The 16,701-nt window shown below is 44.4% G+C and overlaps 1 protein-coding gene across 3 annotated transcripts; it reads right to left on the reverse strand.

Moving 5' to 3' along the window:
* Positions 1-1,317: 1,317 nt before the first annotated feature.
* TEKT2 (tektin 2) lies at positions 1,318-13,802 on the reverse strand. 3 transcript variants are annotated; one of them, XM_081871718.1, is made up of 11 exons: positions 13,486-13,802; positions 13,269-13,330; positions 11,267-11,434; positions 10,664-10,789; positions 9,790-9,995; positions 8,365-8,508; positions 7,100-7,214; positions 4,954-5,061; positions 3,817-3,960; positions 3,274-3,353; positions 1,318-1,815 (listed from the first exon to the last, which is right to left on the reverse strand). In XM_081871718.1, exons 3-11 carry the CDS (start codon positions 11,420-11,422, stop codon positions 1,602-1,604), a joined length of 1,293 nt encoding a protein of 430 aa, XP_081727844.1. In that variant the 5' UTR covers positions 11,423-11,434; positions 13,269-13,330; positions 13,486-13,802; the 3' UTR covers positions 1,318-1,601. The 3 variants fall into 3 exon arrangements, with proteins under 3 accessions (XP_081727844.1, XP_081727843.1, XP_081727842.1); XM_081871717.1 differs by lacking the exon at positions 13,269-13,330 and having other exon boundaries at positions 13,486-13,800; XM_081871716.1 differs by lacking the exons at positions 13,269-13,330; positions 13,486-13,802 and adding an exon at positions 12,542-12,723.
* Positions 13,803-16,701: the final 2,899 nt, after the last annotated feature.

A 16,701-nucleotide genomic window follows, 5' to 3' on the forward strand; every position in this document is an offset into this window, starting at 1 on the left:
ATTTCTGGGTTAGCAGAGTCTGTAACCTGAAGCGTAGGTAACCTGAAGCATATGTAACCTGAGGTACCACTGTATAGAGGAGTCTAGTTTCTACATACACTCACACATGCCTTGCTGTCCTCAGTCCTAACAAGCAAGGGGCATTATTAGAGTTCCAGCTATGCCGAAACATTTTAACACATCATGTGTCAGTGAGGAGTGTGGTCATGGCAGAGTTTCAAGGGCCACACAGAGTTGCCTTGAGCACTGCATTTGATCCCTAGCCTGACACTTCACCAAACGTACTTCACCAAACCTTTATTAGGCGTTACAAGTATAGGCCATCATAAAACGACCATATATAAAAATTTAAAATATATACAAATAAACAGCCATGTAAAATATATAATGAGGAGGATTTTCATTGGGATTTCTTCCCGCTAAAACTCAGCCACCCTTGCAGTTACTTCCGGGTTCATGTCAGATAGAATCCGATATTTTCATTTTGCCATGATGTTACACTACCCAAAAAAGGGGATAGCACGCGTTTGCATAGCTGGTTAGTAGAAAAGGATATGTTCTACAGTGTCCGGCACATTCAAAGAACATCCACAATGTCTTAAACCACAGAGCCTAGGGCTTGCTGATCAGAAGGTCGGCAGTTCGAATCCCCGTGACAGGCTGCGCTCCTGTTGCTTGGTCCCTGCTCCTGCCTACCTAGCAGTTCAAAAGCACGTCAAAGTACAAGTAGATAAATAGGTACTGCTCTGGTGGGAAGGTAAACAGCCTTTCTGTGTGCTGCTCTGGTTTGCCAGAAGCGGCTTAGTCATGCTGGCCACATGACCCAGAAGCTGTACACCGGCTCCCTCGGCCAATAAAGTGAGATGAGCGCCGCAACCCCAGAGTCATCCATGACTGGACCTAATGGTCAGGGGTCCCTTTAGCTTTACCTACAGTGTCCGGCATATTCAAAGAACATCCACAATGTCTTATCATTTCTGGGGATGTTTAAATTTCTGCCCTTGTCAAAAGCTGAGGGGAAAACGTTCGGTCGGGCTAACGTAAAGGCCCTGCATTGGGCTGGAATTATTAATTTTGAGATATAAGTGACTCTGTTATCTGTTGTATTTAAACCAGGCATAGGCAAACTCAGCCCTCCAGATGTTTTGAGACTACAATTCCCATCATCCCTGACCACTAGGTCCTGTTAGCTAAGGTTGATGGGAGTTGTAGTCCCAAAACATCTGAAGGGCCAAGTTTGCCTATGCCTGATTTAAAACATAGAACTTGGGTTCCCCACCAAATTTAAAGAGATGCAAAAATCAAAGCATGAAAGTATTTGATGTGTCAGAAATACTGTCGCTGGGGACAAATTTATTGGTTATCACACTTTCTTGAAATACCAAAGCTGTAAACAAGGGGAAGTTTTATACAACCTTTGAGAACAGAAATGGGTCAAAAGGGAGAAGGAAAGTCATGTCACTCTTAACATGAGACAGATGTCATCTGCGCTTGGCATGGAAGCAAGTCACTGGGCGGGGGGCAGGGACTGTGTCACTCACTTCCCAAGCCAATTCCTTCTTCAGTATTACTCAAGGGATTATACATCTCATGCCATTATTCTAAGCCAGTTCCAGCTGTCGGCACTTGAGGGGTGAAAGAGTGCGATTGGTGGTTCGGTTGAAGGTGTCCACCTCAGGCACAAATTTTTCAGCAGGGATTGTCAGCTTCCGCCTGACATCCATGCACTTGTTATCCAGCGTCAGGGAGTTCAATTTGTAGACGATGTTTGCCTGGATACGGTCCAGGTGTTTGTAGAGAGCATCCAGAGCATCCCTGAGGAAAGAAGCCAAGGTAAATTGAACAGGGGGTTGCTTCCATTTGCCTTTAAATCAAAGCACGTCCTTATCCTTTGGTGTGGTTGGTGGCAACTGAATTTCAGCTATGGCACTGGGGGTGGGGTAACACTGATTTTCCATTGCAAGGGTCTCATTAATCATTTTTCTATCAGGTACAAGCAGGGCCGGATTTAGGTTTGATGAGGCCCTAAGCTACTGAAGGTAATGGGGCCCTTTATATGTCCAGCTCTTCTTTGTCAACAACAAATTGTCACTGTTTTTTGTGTTGAATGTAGGCACCCTATATATAGAAATGAGCAAACCAGTGATATTTTAGGGAGCAGGCTAGCAGGCGGGGCCCATTACTTACATCACAGGAGCCTACACAACACAAAACACTGTTGCTGTATGTAGGTTTTATTTTATTTGTTTTTTATCTTATATTTTGGAAATGTACATCCAGGTTTTTTTTCCTTTAAAATTTTTGGGGCCCCCAAGAGAGTGGGGCCCTAAGCTATAGCTTGTTTAGCTTATACATAAATCCAGCACTGGGTACAAGTTACGCTTACAATGGCAGATTATCTTGGAAGAACAAGGATCTCTCTCCCCATGGCAGGGCCTCCCTGTAAATCTTGTAAGGAACCGTTTTCAGCCTAAGGGCCACATTCCCTTCTGAGCAACCTTCCAAGGGCCACATGTGAGAGTAGTGGATGGGATGAGAAGCAAATGTGAGGGAGCCACGAATGTAAATTTTGCCTTTGTATCATGGTAGGCTAGTTACTACATACTCCATCTATCCAACCAAGCAAGAGGCATTATGAGAGTTCAGGAGCATGGTCCAGCCAGGCAAAAGCTCTTGGAGTGCAGTTTCCATCATCTCCAACCACTGGATATGCTGGCTGGAGCTGATGGGAGCTAGAGTTCCAGAACATCTGGAGGGCAACAGATTAGCCACCCCTGGTGCAAAAGAACAGGGAAAATGTTTCTGACTTCTAAGCTTATGTATTATAAAATACACACTACGTCTTGGATTTATTATTGTGGTCTTCCTACTGGGACCAGATATTAGCAAGTCATCCCAGGCACTGGAATCCAGGAGATGCCATCTTGCATCTATCATCTATCATCTTGCATCCTTGCATCTAAGGATCATGCACAGAGCCCACTATTTTGACCTAATAATTACCAGCCTTTCTTATAATGCTGCAGTGTAAAAGACACATTGGTGCTGCATCACAATAGATTTGGGGATTATGCTCCTAGCCTGTATAAAGTCAGCTTCCCATGTTTTGTTTTCACTCATATATCTAGGTGATCCTAGTGAACAGCCATGGCCTCCTGCAACCTAGGCAGCATATGCTGACCCAAGGCCACAACTTGCAACTGATGCTTACTTAAAAACAGCCTATTCCCTTTCTCTGTTGAATTTTGTTTTTGTTTTTAGGGAGGTACATACTGTAACTGTGCCAGCTTCTGATTCAGACAAGCAATGGTGCCTTCCAGCTGATGCACCTCATCTGTCAATCCATGCTGAGCCTGAAAGCCAAGGACGAGAGAGGGACGTCAAGCTTCAATATGTCGCAAATGGTAGCTTTGCCAAGAAAAGGTGATTACTCCTGGGTTAAACTGTCAGCTCCCCCTAATATTACTGTTATGGTCTGGCTTATACAAAAAAGCCCAAGAACCTGCAAGGCTATCACTATTAGTAATAGTAGTAGTAGTAGTAGTAGTTCTATACCACCCTTCAACTGAGGATAACAAGCAGTTTACAATATAAAAACAGAAAAATACATTACACAGTAGCAAGCAAAAGGAATCACACACACACACACCCCACGTGAATAGGCAGTGGAGTGGAGCAGTTAAAGCCTTCTGCAAGCAGCCTTTAAAATTTGCTTCATGCCTTCTCTCTGCCTTGCCTTGCCTCTGGTGCACAAGGCCAGCTGTCATTCCTGTCTGCCCACAATTCTAAGCTTACAGAGCTAGAGGTTTGCTGTACCTGGTCGCGGCAAAGCTCTGTGTTGGAGCGGTAAGTCCGGGTCTCCAGACGGGTATGAGCCAGTTTCAGATTCATCACCTTTGCCCGGATGTCGTCCTCCAGGCGCCTGATGTCCTCTTCCATTTCTGCAATTTCTTCTAGGGTCTGAAAAAAGCAAAGACACCATGGGGAGAGAGGCTTAGAAGTGGTTGCCACCTCTGTCTGTGAGGTGGGCCATACAGGAGGGGCACATGCAATGGCAGAGCTTTGCATGCAGGAAGTCCCAGGTTTAGTCCCCAGCAGCATCTCCAGGTTGTTGGATAACTGCCCTGAGACATCCAGGTATAGGGTAGTATATTAATTCAATCAACAAACAAACAAACAAACAAACAAACAAACAAAATACTTAAGTCTAATTAATGCATGAAAGGGTTAATATAATAGAGTAAGCTGTCCTGCTCAACTTAACTATGGCTCATCTTTCTTGGGGAAAGGTCCACACTGACACATAGCCAGCTCTCTGATGGCCACGTGGCAAAGTGGGTGTGACCCAAGTATGAAAGTGAGTGTGGCAATGATTGCGGTTCTCAAGGCTGCCTTCCAAAAGGGGACCTGCAGAAGCAGTCAGAAACTAAATGAAATGGGATGAGATGGAATGGAATGGAATACTATTTTTAAGAGAAAATGTGTCACAGACAAATTTGGGAGAGTTTTGGGTTTTATCAACCAAGTGTCACAGTGAGGGACTTACAGAAGCAGCTAGTAAAGAACCATCTGAAGACAGAGAAGTTTTTTTAATGTTTAATGTTTTAACATGTTTTTATGAATGTTGGAAGCTGCCCAGAGTGGCTGGGGCAACCCTGTCAGATGGGCAGGGTATAAATAATAAAATGATGATGATGAAATAGGATGTCCCTATTTTCATCAGAGAAATGTTGAAGGGTCTGAAGTAGGTCATGAAAAAGGCTCCCTCAGGCACTGGGAAAAAAGGAGAAATCCCCTCCAAGACTACAGAGGATAACACTCTGAATTGTGGAAGAACCTTAGCATAAACCCTTCAGATCCGAGGGAGACTCTGCACTCGGAACAGACATTCTATATGTGTCATTAAAAAAAAAAAAATGCAGGGCAGGTCTCCAATGCCAGCCAAAGACTTACATTCTTCTCTTGCCACCTCAGCTCATCAAGGGCTTGCTCCACTTCATGGAGCCTCTTCCGGAAGGCAAATTCTGTGGCCACGCGCTGAGCTTCTAGTTCGTTCTCAGTCTAGAATAGGAAACACACATGGGCATAGCCAGAGGGGGGCAGGGAGGGGCAGCTGCCCCCCTAAATCAATAAAAGGCAATAAAAATACATAGCTAACTGAGGTTCTGCCCCCCTCCCGACGAAAGGCCTGGCCCCTACTAACAAAAATCCTGGCTACGCCCATGGAATCACATATAAAAAGTTAGGCCACTATCATACCATAGTTTAATAACTGCACATAGATTGAGAGAGCCATCACTTTACAATGATGTATACTGACTTGGCTGTTGACCAAACAGATTTTACAGGATTTTGAAATGTAGATGGGCACAATGGGTTTTGGAAAGGAAAAAAAGTTGAACAAGTATATATGCCACAAACAACGATTCCTCTTTCAAACCACTTTTAATTCTCAAAAAAATTTTTTTTAAAAAAATCCCAAGTTGCATCCAGCAAAGTTGTTCCATTAGCACAAGGACTACTACTTGCACAGTGGAACTTTCCATCCTGCTCCCCCCCACGAGCCCCCCACATCTGTTCCAGGGTTTCCTCAACCCTCTGGAGCAGATTTGGGGAAGGGGATGAGTGAGAGAGGAGAGGGAGGGGGTCGTTCCATTGCACAGGCGATTGCCTTTGAGCTAATAAGGCTGTTGGAATAATCAGCCTTTAATTAAACAGCCTTTGCCTCTTTCCTCCTTCTTCTACTGCATCCTCTCTCGCCTCTCTCGCCCTGACCTAGCCACTGTGATCCACGCGACGGTCACCTCCAGGCTGGATTATTGTAACTCGCTCTACGTGGGGCTGCCCTTGAGACTGACCCAGAAACTCCAGCGGGTGCAGAATGCCGCGGCGAGACTCCTTATGGGGTCTTTGCTGCGAGATCACATTCATCCGGTACTATACCAGCTGCACTGGCTCCCGGTGGAGTACAGGATCAGGTTTAAGGTGCTGGTTTTAACCTTTAAAGCCCTATACGGCCTAGGACCCTCGTACCTACGGGACCGCCTCTCCTGGTATGTCCCACAGAGAAACTTACGGTCTTCAAATAAAAACATCTTGAAGGTCCCAGGCCACAGAGAGGTTAGGCTGACCTCAACTAGAGCCAGGGCTTTTTCGGATGTGGCTCCGATCTGGTGGAACACTCTGTCACAAGAGACTAGAGCCCTGCGGGACTTGACATCTTTCCACAGGGCCTGCAAGACAGAGCTGTTCCACCAGGCCTTTGGCCAGGGCACAGCCTGACTCCCTCCTTCGGCAATCTTCGCAGAGCTCTGGCCCAATGGTTGCCAGTGGTTTGTTTTGAATTAATTTTATAATGAATGATTTTAGAGTATTGTGTTGTACTGTTGTACTGTTTTACTGTTGTTAGCCGCGCTGAGCCCGGCTTTGGCTGGGGAGGGCGGGTTATAAATAAAATTTATTATTATTATTATTATTATTATTATTATTATTATTATTATTATCCAGTAAAGGTTGGTGATCCTGAGCAAAAAAGTTTCATTTCAGCAGTATAATTTGAGGCTGCAGGGATCCATCTAGTTGCTGCCACTGATAAATCATTAGGCGCCGGAAAGCTTTGCACTAAAAGATCTTCCAGTAGATCCAGATCAGACATTCAGTAAATTACTTTGAAAACAAGTCACCTTAATTATGGATCTACTCACAGCCTTTGCCAACCTGAAGCCCTCAAAATGCTTTGGACTATACTGTAACTCCCATCAGGTGGGAGGTGTGGTACTTCTTAGGACCAATGGGAGTTGCAGTCCAAAATACCTACAAAGCACCAGGTTGGCAAAGGCTGCTCTATAACATACAAGACCCTTCATCACCAGACCCTTCTGTTTCAGTGTATCTGAAGAAGTGTGCATGCACACAAAAGCTCATACCTAGAACTAACTTAGTTGGTCTTTAAGGTGCTACTGGAAGCAATTTTTTTATTTTGTTTTGACTATGGCAGACCAACACGGCTACCTATCTGTAACTGGAACTATAACATACAGTAATGTATCTTCTCCATCAAGAGCCTTGCTAGGAGCCAACAGGAAGCCGTGTGGTTTACCTGGGCAATGGTGAGGGCCATGGCTTCTCGCAGATCTGAGGCTGCTTTCATTTCTGCCTCTGCTCGATCCTTGTTGTATTGAGTGATCTGATCCCATTCCTCTGGAGTGAGAGTTCTACAATAGGCAGAAGGAAAAGATGGCCTGGTTGTTAGGATCAGTTTTTCACACACACTTTCTCCCTGTATTACCTTGCATATTTTTAAACTATATATCTGCAGCTTTGGAAGCCAATGGTCAGAAAAGAGCATACTGTATAAATGAAGTTTAACTCACTCACCCACCCATGCAGTGCACTTAATAAAAGCACACTAAGCTAGCAGTGTGCCAAATATTTCTTCTGCATTTTTCCCCTGACCATTCTCCATCAATTAATGAGGAAAGAAATGACACTGGGGAAAATACTGAAGGGGATACAAAATTCAGTGAAACACATGGGGTTTTGATGTACTTCCCTTAATTCTGAGGTGGGCAAGCAACTGTTTGAGTGACTGAGTGCCCTTCTCTTCATTCTACAAATCTTCTCTCCAGCAGTTTGCACTCTGCAGCACCCCCCCACACACACACCTGCATATCTGTCCTTCCTGAAAGCCTCATGAAGTCCTTGGCTGGGCTTTCCTCTAAGTACAGAAGGTAGGGCTGCTGCCCCTCCTGGGCGCTGCTTGTTGTTTTAAAAAATGAGACTTTACTTTTAAGGAAATCATTACAGAAAGATTAAAGGTAGAATGACATACTTTTTAAGAAGACAAAAGGAAGCACTTTTTAAACAATATCGGTGAACACATTGATTGCAGGTGCTTGGTAACTACTTTCACCAGTTTCCTACACTTCAATCAAAGCCGAGGGGAAGACATGATGTTAACTCCACCCATGGGAGAAGGCCCAAGCAACTGGGGAGGCTGCAGAGGGCAGGAGAGATGTTTAATGGGAAGAAAAACACATCCCACCACAACCCACAGTTACCTCACAAGGATGAGACCTAATTCCAAGCTTACCAAAAGTGCGAGGAAATTATAAAGCACCCTGTGAAAAAGGCAGAAAAACAAAAGCCTCTTTTGTGAGAGAGGGACAATTTCAAGAAGTTGCAGTCATAACGAGGGCTTAGCATAGGCCTCCAGTTGTCATGCCACACCCTGCTCTGGGCCTCCAACAGAAAGGTACAGCCAGGGCACTCGGGAAGGGGCACCTCAGTTGCCACATTCTGTCTAACAGGAGGGCTGGCCCTGAGATGAAGGTGGAACTCAAGACCTTGTGGACACAACCTTACCCAATCGGCACTCGGGTAGGATTGACTTTATAGGAGATATTTGGAGAGTTGATATTGAGGGAAACACAGGTCCGGTCAATCTCCACGGCTTCCGTTTTCCCTCGATGGGCAAAGTTCAGCTGTTGGCGGGCTTCCTGCAACAAGCTATGAATCAAAAGTGGGGGGGGGGGAGACAAAGGGCAGACATGAAGGGATGTAAGAGAATATTCAGGTGGAAGTCTTCAGATTTATTCCCCTTTCATTTTGTTTAGCAATCAGCAATGAAAACTCCCATAAATTGTTGGCAGTCCAAAAAGTCTGTCTGTAGCAGAATATATTCTCACATGATGGTGCCATTAATGCTGAACGCAGCACACACCATATACAAGTGTAGCTGTATATTTTGCCTACAACACAAAGTCCTTGTATCACTGCTAGAACTTCTTTTAAGAAAAACAGAGGAATTTATAGTTGCAGAGCAATTACAATCCCCCCAAATGACTTTAAATCTAGGATTGTGTAAACAAGACATTCAGATGCTAAAAGGGAGCTGAATATGATGGGGAATGAGCCCCAAGTAACTGGGGGGCTTTGATTATTCCATTTCTTTCTCTGCCAAATAAAATAAGTTATAAACAATGCAATGGCATTTCTCTTGGGTATGTAATACTAGGTGGCATTGCAGTTTGCTTTTTTTTTAATTGACCAAATAGTAGCAAAGATATAAAAGGTGTTCTACAAGGTACACTGAAAATCTGTTGGAATGTGGGAGCCTGAGTTGTCAAATGTCCAGTTAAATTCTAACACCAGCCAGTAAATTTATGATTTTGGGTACTAGAGATAATACTGTTTCAGTGATTCTTAAAAAGTGCCCCCTATTGTTTTAGTATTGCTTTTATAATATATAACCCTAGAATACTTTTCAAAAGGCAGGATATTAACTGGCAGCACAATCCCAACCAAGCCAACTCAGAAGTAAATCTTACGTGAATTTAATGGGGCTTACACTCAGTTAAGTGGAGTTCGGATTGCAGCCAAAGTAAGTAAATAAATGAAGTATGGCATGCCTTACAAGGTTGGTGCAATTATTACTGAAAGAATGTATGTGATGCTCAAATGTGGTGGAAATTTGAAATGCACTGTTGCTACAAACATCTAAGTATTGCTATGCAGTGCTTTTTTTCTAGAAAAACTGGTGCCAGAAATGGCCCCTCACTGCCTTTTCCCACCACACCCCATGCCTGCCTCCCTCCCTGGCCCCCACAACCCTGCCCCAATGCGCACCCTACAAGCCCTTCCCATCCAAAGGCTGTCTATGTGTCATTCTGCACCATTAAGACAAGTTTTTTGCACCTCCTCTGGTATCCCACATTGCATTTAACTCAGTTTGATGCCTCAGACACAATACCAATATGTTGTACTTGACCACCAAGTCTTTTGACTCACCAGAGCTGCTCAAAGGCCTCGCTCACTTTCTGCTGAAGATCTTTCGTAGTAGCATCAATCACCTCCACCTCTTTGTGCAGCTCTTCCTCGACAGGATCCTTCACCACATCGATGTCTCGGCGACTTTCCCGCAGAGTGAGATTTTCAATGGCCACATCCAGTTGCAAGTTCTTAGCCTGCAGGGCACGCTCTGCCTCCTCCTTCATCTGAAGGGAAGAAGCAAAAATAAGATAAGGGGTTGACCTCACCTTCCCAACTCCCTCTGTGGGCATCTTGTCAAGTGACATAGGTTTGCTAACCAATCAGGTTTCCAATGGGAATTCTTTGCAGGTGGGCCAAGCACGTTCTGACACATGGAGATGAAAGCTGGGTTGCTCAGCTTTCATCTCAAAGAGGTCACTGAATTTCATTCCATCTTTAGCATCACAGAAAACATTGGCTACATTCCAGCTACTGCACAGAACCACCCAAACCACTTTCTCAGCACACCAAAATTGAGTTGCATGACCTTTGCCCTTCATTGCACAATTCTTTCTTATTCGGGGATCACTCGTAGCAGAGTAAGATTGTCTTCCATGAACACGCTTTTAACAGTGAATTGGTAAGTGCACATGCACGCACACTCAACCCGGATAAAAGCATAAATAATCCTTACATGCCACAGAAATGCCAGTGGCCTCCGATGACCTTCATTCCAAGGAAGCCAGATCCAAGGCATGTGCTGGGACCCCCTGAGACCTCCCACCCCAAGAGACTGGGGTGCACCTAACAATACGTTGTGTGAGTTGTTTTCATACTTCTGCACACTATCCTGGAATCTCCTGGTGAAATTCAGTTTAGGAACACCATAAATGAGTAAGTCTGCACTACATACTTGAGTCAAGGCATAGATTTCCGTGTCGATGTCCGTGAGGCATTTGTCCAGAGTTTCCTTCGCTCGATTGACGACTTCGATCCGCTCAAGAAGGCGTGTGCGGTTGTCATATTCATCCCATTTTGTCTGGAGAGGAGAGAGGCAATGGTTTCAAACCCCCCTTTCAGGGCATCAGCAGCATGGTTCTTACAGGTTCTTACCATGCCCTTCCTTATCTTGACAAGTTCCTGGCCCATTCTTTAGACATGTACATTTCACACAGACATGCTAGTGTGGAAATTATTTGTGAACAACCTTTCCTTGGTTTTGTGAGGAAAGGCTGAAGCTTCCTTCACTCTACTTTCTCAAAAACAACAACACAAAAACACACAATAAAAACCCTCAAATGATTAAATTTCAGTTACAATTCAGCATGAACCAATCTGCCAATTTTGGTTCCGCATAATTTCTCAATTTGTATTTCTGTTCTGCCTATTCAGCAATGATCCCATGCTCTCCTCTCCCCATCCCACCATGACCTCCAGATTTTGGACCCCAAATTATCATTTTAGTTCATTTGTTTTTGTTTGGAAACACAGAAAAGAAGCTCAAATACTTGCCCACCTGGTTATTTGTTTCATTGCGAAGGACCCGGCCCTCCTGCCTGATTTGGTGGGATGCCAAGCGCTGTCGCTCAGCATTGGTTGCAATGAGGTCAAAGTGGGTGCGCCAGTCTGGAAGTGTGTACCTCTGGCCGGGCTTCACACTCAGAGTAGCCATGGCAGCAACATTCTAGGAAAGACAAAAATGAAGGTGACACATTCAGAGATACTGGACTCAGGGGCCAACATACTTGCTCAACACATAGCAGTCTGCTATGCATTACACTTTGTTTTTCTGAATTACAAGCAAATTGTTTTTTTTGGGGGGTGACGATGACTTTTATTTTACTTAACAAAATTTACAGACTGCTTAATAAACAAAATCTAAGTTGCTTGCATAAAATAATAGAAAATACTAGAAAAAAATAATCAAGCCTTCTAACTCTTGGAATAGTCAGGCTAGCCTCCTAGTGAGGTGATAGCCTTGGTGATGGGCCATTAAGGAGAGCAAAGGAAGGGGCTCTGTGGGAGATGGCAAATGGGTGGATAGAATCACCTCCCTCAACCCGCATGGGAGTTAGAAGGGAAAAGCCAGAGGTGAAAGTTGAGTTTTAATAGTGATGTGAGCTAGAAGAAAAAGCAGCAAACTGGAGAGAGTCAGAGCAAATGGCTTCCAATGTCTCCATTGAAATTGGGGGTGGAGTACAGGGGTTGGGGGCACTTCTCATCTGTTTATTTTTATTTACTAAACATAAGTCAAACAAACTTCAAAAGAGCAAAATCAGTCCTCCATTTAGGGCAGTACAGCTGATGCAAAATTTCCTGGAAAACACACATCCTTGCTTTCAAACTTTAAAATGTTGCAGGGGCTGAAACTACTGTATACTCCCCTGCCATATTGGCTGACCCTCTTTCCATCTACTTCTTTTCAGTTGTCATTATTATGTACATTGAATAAACCTGCACAAAGAGGGTTGGGAAGTCTATTGTCCTTCAGACGTTGTTGGACTACATCTTCCATCACCCCTGACCTTGGCCATCTGGTTGTGTGTTATGGGAATTGAAGTACAACATCTGGAAAGCCACATGCTCTCTACCCTTGCTGTAAAATTTGTGACCCACTGAGTCAATAACCCTCCTTGTTTTGCTGCCTAGCGCATGCTCTATTTCTATTCCTGCCCGTTCCTCAATGTTGCTCATGATAGCATACATTCTGTTATCCAATCCCTTTTATCCTAACAACAGCCCTGTGAGGTAGATTGGAGCAAGACAGCAAGAAAACCAAGCCCACGTTTACCCTATGACAATCCAGAGCTGAGTATGGATTGGAACCCATAGTTCCCCAGTCCTCGTCCAATAAAACCTCTACACTAATCTGAACCAAGTGTGAGCAGCAAAAATTATGTCCAAACTGCTTCTTCTGCAGAGGGGAACATTTTCACCTCCACAGAGATTTCAAAGGGGTTCCCTGTAACTCTAGCCAATAGGTGCTGATAGCATATATTCAGAGAAGGTTGCTGTGACTTTCACAGGTGTCAAATACCTGGTGTCATTATGATGTCAGGTGACTGACAGGTGGCTGGCCCCACCCACCTGCAAAGCTTTGTTCTGGTCTATCCCACTGTGGGCAGGTCACAGAAGACAGTTGATAGGCTGCTTCAGGTGAGGTGGGCCAGGGTATTAAAATCCAGGGAGAATGAAGAAAAAGTAAAACCTCTCCGAACTCTCTCTGCTCTAAAGAACTATGCTTTCCACTCCTCCTGCCTGAGATTGGTGTGTATTCTGCAACAGCTTACTAGTACCCTGCTTATCCCTCCCTGTTAATGTTAATGGCAGCTGATGAGGTTTCTTCTCCCACCCTGTTCTATTTGCAAAAATATATATTTTTTAAAATTTAAATCACACACTTTGTTAGACAGCAACATGTAGATGTTTTGGTAGAGCCTGTGAGGAAGGAGGAGGTGGGGGTGGCAGCATTTGGTTTTGCCAAAATTTATCAGGCTAGCCTAATGAATGGTTGTTACTGGTAGGAGAAAAGGAGGGTACTCTGCCCAGTAGGAAAAGCTGCCACGTTCAGTAGGAAAAGCTGTGGAAAGATTTTGAACGAAATTACTTAAGACAGAAGTGGGAGGTGGAACAGAAGGTTGACAAAGTGGATGCAGAACACAATTTTGACTTGCATAAAAAGAAAAAGAGAGATCCCCAACAACAACTGTCTCTACCCTTCCATCATCAACTCACCACTCCTCTTCTCCAGGCAGGCAGTCCTCCTCTCGGCCTCCGCTTCCTACAACTGTTCTTCTGTGTTATCAGCCTGGTTGCTAAGCACGCTTTGTGCCTGTTGCCAGGCAGCCATTCTCAACAGAAGCCAATCAGATAGAATCCCCCTGCAAGTGTTTACAAAGGGGGTGGGGGAGGGGGAAGCCATGGCAACCTGGAGATCTGAAAAAGAAAAGGCTTCAAAGGGCTGGTGAAACTCATTCGATCACAGAAGAGCAGGCTGGGTTACTCTCACCCTGCCCATCCAACTCAGAGGTTACAACAAGGAGCAGTGGATTTGAGAGGGTCTCAGGGCAATAAATGCCTCCCTGAGTGTATCTGGTGGATTGCCCTGCTGTCTTGGTTTAATATTGCATATGTATTTTCAAGATCAATGGAATACACCTAGATAGCATCCCCCCCACACAAAAAATGTGTTCATCTTCTGCAGGGCTAGTAAAGAGGGTATAGTTTTTTATAAGTAAGGCCTATATATTTTTCATAAGTCCTATATTCCAGCAGTGAAATCATCTTCTACCAAAAGAAAGAATCTTATTAAATTAGGCTTTTCTAGATGGGTTGCCAGAGAGGATCTTGAACATCCATCTGCCTGGAAAGACAATGGAGTGCACCTCCAGGGGTGAAGTCAAACTGCTGTTTTAGCAGCATTGAACTGACCTCCCCAGGGTATGGAGTCCCAGGCTGCCCAGATGACAAACCCCTCTTCTTGGGCTCACTGATGTGCTCAAGAGTCCCTGGAAGGAGGTGTACATAGTACCATCCAACCGTCTTAGGGACTCCACTCTAGATTTGTGTAGGGTTTACTCCTTAGCCTTTTCTTTTCCTGGAGATCTCTAGCAAGGCAGTGGAGGTTTAGGATCAGAGTATTCCTTCTCCTAGGTGGGCTCCCTTCCCAGGTCTCCCAAGTCTCTATCTCACCAAGGGTTAGAGACCCATCAGTTTGATAATGAGCTGAAAAAGGTATTTAAGTATACCTTCCCTAAGAAACCAGAGGCCTTCCTTTTGGGCATTGTCGGCCAGAGTGTGCAAAAGAAGGACCGAACTTTTTTTATGTATGCCACAACAGCAGCAAGGATACTCATCGCTAAAGGCTGGAAAACCCAAGATTTGCCCACACTGGAAGAATGGCAGATGCAACTGATGGACTATATGGAACTGGCAGAAATGACGGGCAGAATCCGAGACCTCGGAGAGGAACTGGTGGAGGAGGAGTGGAAGAAATTTAAGGACTATTTACAAAAATACTGTAAATTGTACGAATGTTAAGAAAGATGTAAGATTCGTAACAATATGGCTCCAATAAATTAGTAACAAGGAATATAAATTTAAATGTAATTGAAAGATAAGACAAATTTTGGATAAAAAATATCCTAGAATTAACTTTTAAAGAATAAGAGTTATTTAAACTCTAAAATTTGAGACTCAATATTGGACAATTATATAATATAAATTGAACTAAGTAAATAATTTGCTAGAAAAATTTATGTGTTTAGAGTGCAGGAACAAGAGATGTGAGGAAGTCCAAAGATGAGAATGGAATGTGGTTAATGAAAAAGAACATGTTTTTATGTATGTTGTTGTTTATTGTTTAAAAATTTAATAAAAATTATTATATAAAAAAAATAGAGACCCATCAGTTTGCCCTCACCTAGACTATCGCATGCTAACAACTTCTAGGAACCACAGGTGAGCGCTGAGTGCAGGGTGCAGACCAAAGGTGGATAACTACCAAAGAGCATGTGTCCCCCACCAAAAGTTATACTCCCCCTCCCCTAACACCCCATACACCCAAGGATTCAGTACTGGCACAGATATTCAGCCCAACATTGCAGGGAGCTGATAGAGCCTCAAGAGTCACATATGCCTTTCACACTGCGACTCAGAGCTGGCCCAGCTATTAGGCAGGGCAAGACCACAGCTTCAGAAGGCAGAACACACACACACACTCCCGGTGACACCCCTGTAGGCACCCTGCCTGCCCTGCTGCCTCCACCAAGTTAACAGGCAAGATAAGTGTCCATTTTGGATGAGAACTTGCCCAGAATTGATGTGACCTTACCTCAAATTGGCACTGATAGCAACAGTGCTTCTCCACCAGTAACGGATGTGCTGTGGCGACGGAGTAGGCTGTGTTGGCAGTGGCAGGAGCAGGTAGATGGTGGTGGGAGCAGCAGCAGTAGCGGCAGGGCAGGACTGCACTTCCCATTTCTCCTCAAGCTAGTGTGAGCTGGGCATTCAAAAGTGTGCAATATTCCAGTATCAATGGTGGTACTGCGTTTGAAGAGGAACACATAGTTCCACGCTAGAGGACCTGCTTGCATGCAGGTCCTAAGTTCAGTCTCCAGTATCGCTAGGTAAAGGAGTAACAGGTAATGGGGACAAACCTCTGGCGAGCCACTGACAGAGAAGATAGTACTGAACTAGCCAAGACCAGTCCTGCTCCAACTACACTGGATACCAATGAGTTTCTTGGCCCAATTCAAACTGCAGCTCAGAACCAAATGGTATGCCTCTCCCCACTCTATGTTTTTCATCTGAGGGTCTTCTCTGTGTGCTCCTCCAATGGAGAGGTTGAGGGTGGCGACAGAAACATGGGTCTTCTCAGTGGTGGCTCCCTGGTTGTGGAATGCTTTCTCCAGGGAGGCATGCCTGGTGCCATCTCTGTCTTTTGGCACCAGGCAAATACACTGTTATTCACCTAGACCTTTGGAGTTTCTTTGCATCTTTTTAGCAGGGTGGGGGCAAGCTGGATTTGCCTTTATATGCATGTTGTGAGTATTTTAGGATATTTTAATTGTTGTATCATATCCGTCTTTAGGCTTTGTAAGTTGCTTTGTGTTCCTTTTTGAAGAAAAGGTGACTATAATTAGTTTTACCTACCAGAAGCTTGCTTCATTTGTTCCCCATGAGGAAGGATCAGTTATTGGTTGAACCATGCAAACAGCCTACATAATAGTAACAGTCTGGAAGCAGTCTGTCTTTTCACCCACTCCCATCTGTGATTGTATGAAACATGTCATTTGGGGTTCTGCAGAGCAAAAATACCTTGATGATTATTATAGGTCACTGATGTCCTGCAATTCAGTTTTAGCTTCAAAGTGGCTGGGCTACTAATAACACATGCTAATCAATGGGTGATCAAAGCAGGGTATCCTGATGCACATTCCTGCGATGTAG

The sequence above is a fragment of the Podarcis erhardii genome (genome assembly GCF_964252035.2).
Source record: "Podarcis erhardii genome assembly, chromosome: 7".
Classification (NCBI taxonomy): Eukaryota; Metazoa; Chordata; class Lepidosauria; order Squamata; family Lacertidae; genus Podarcis; species Podarcis erhardii.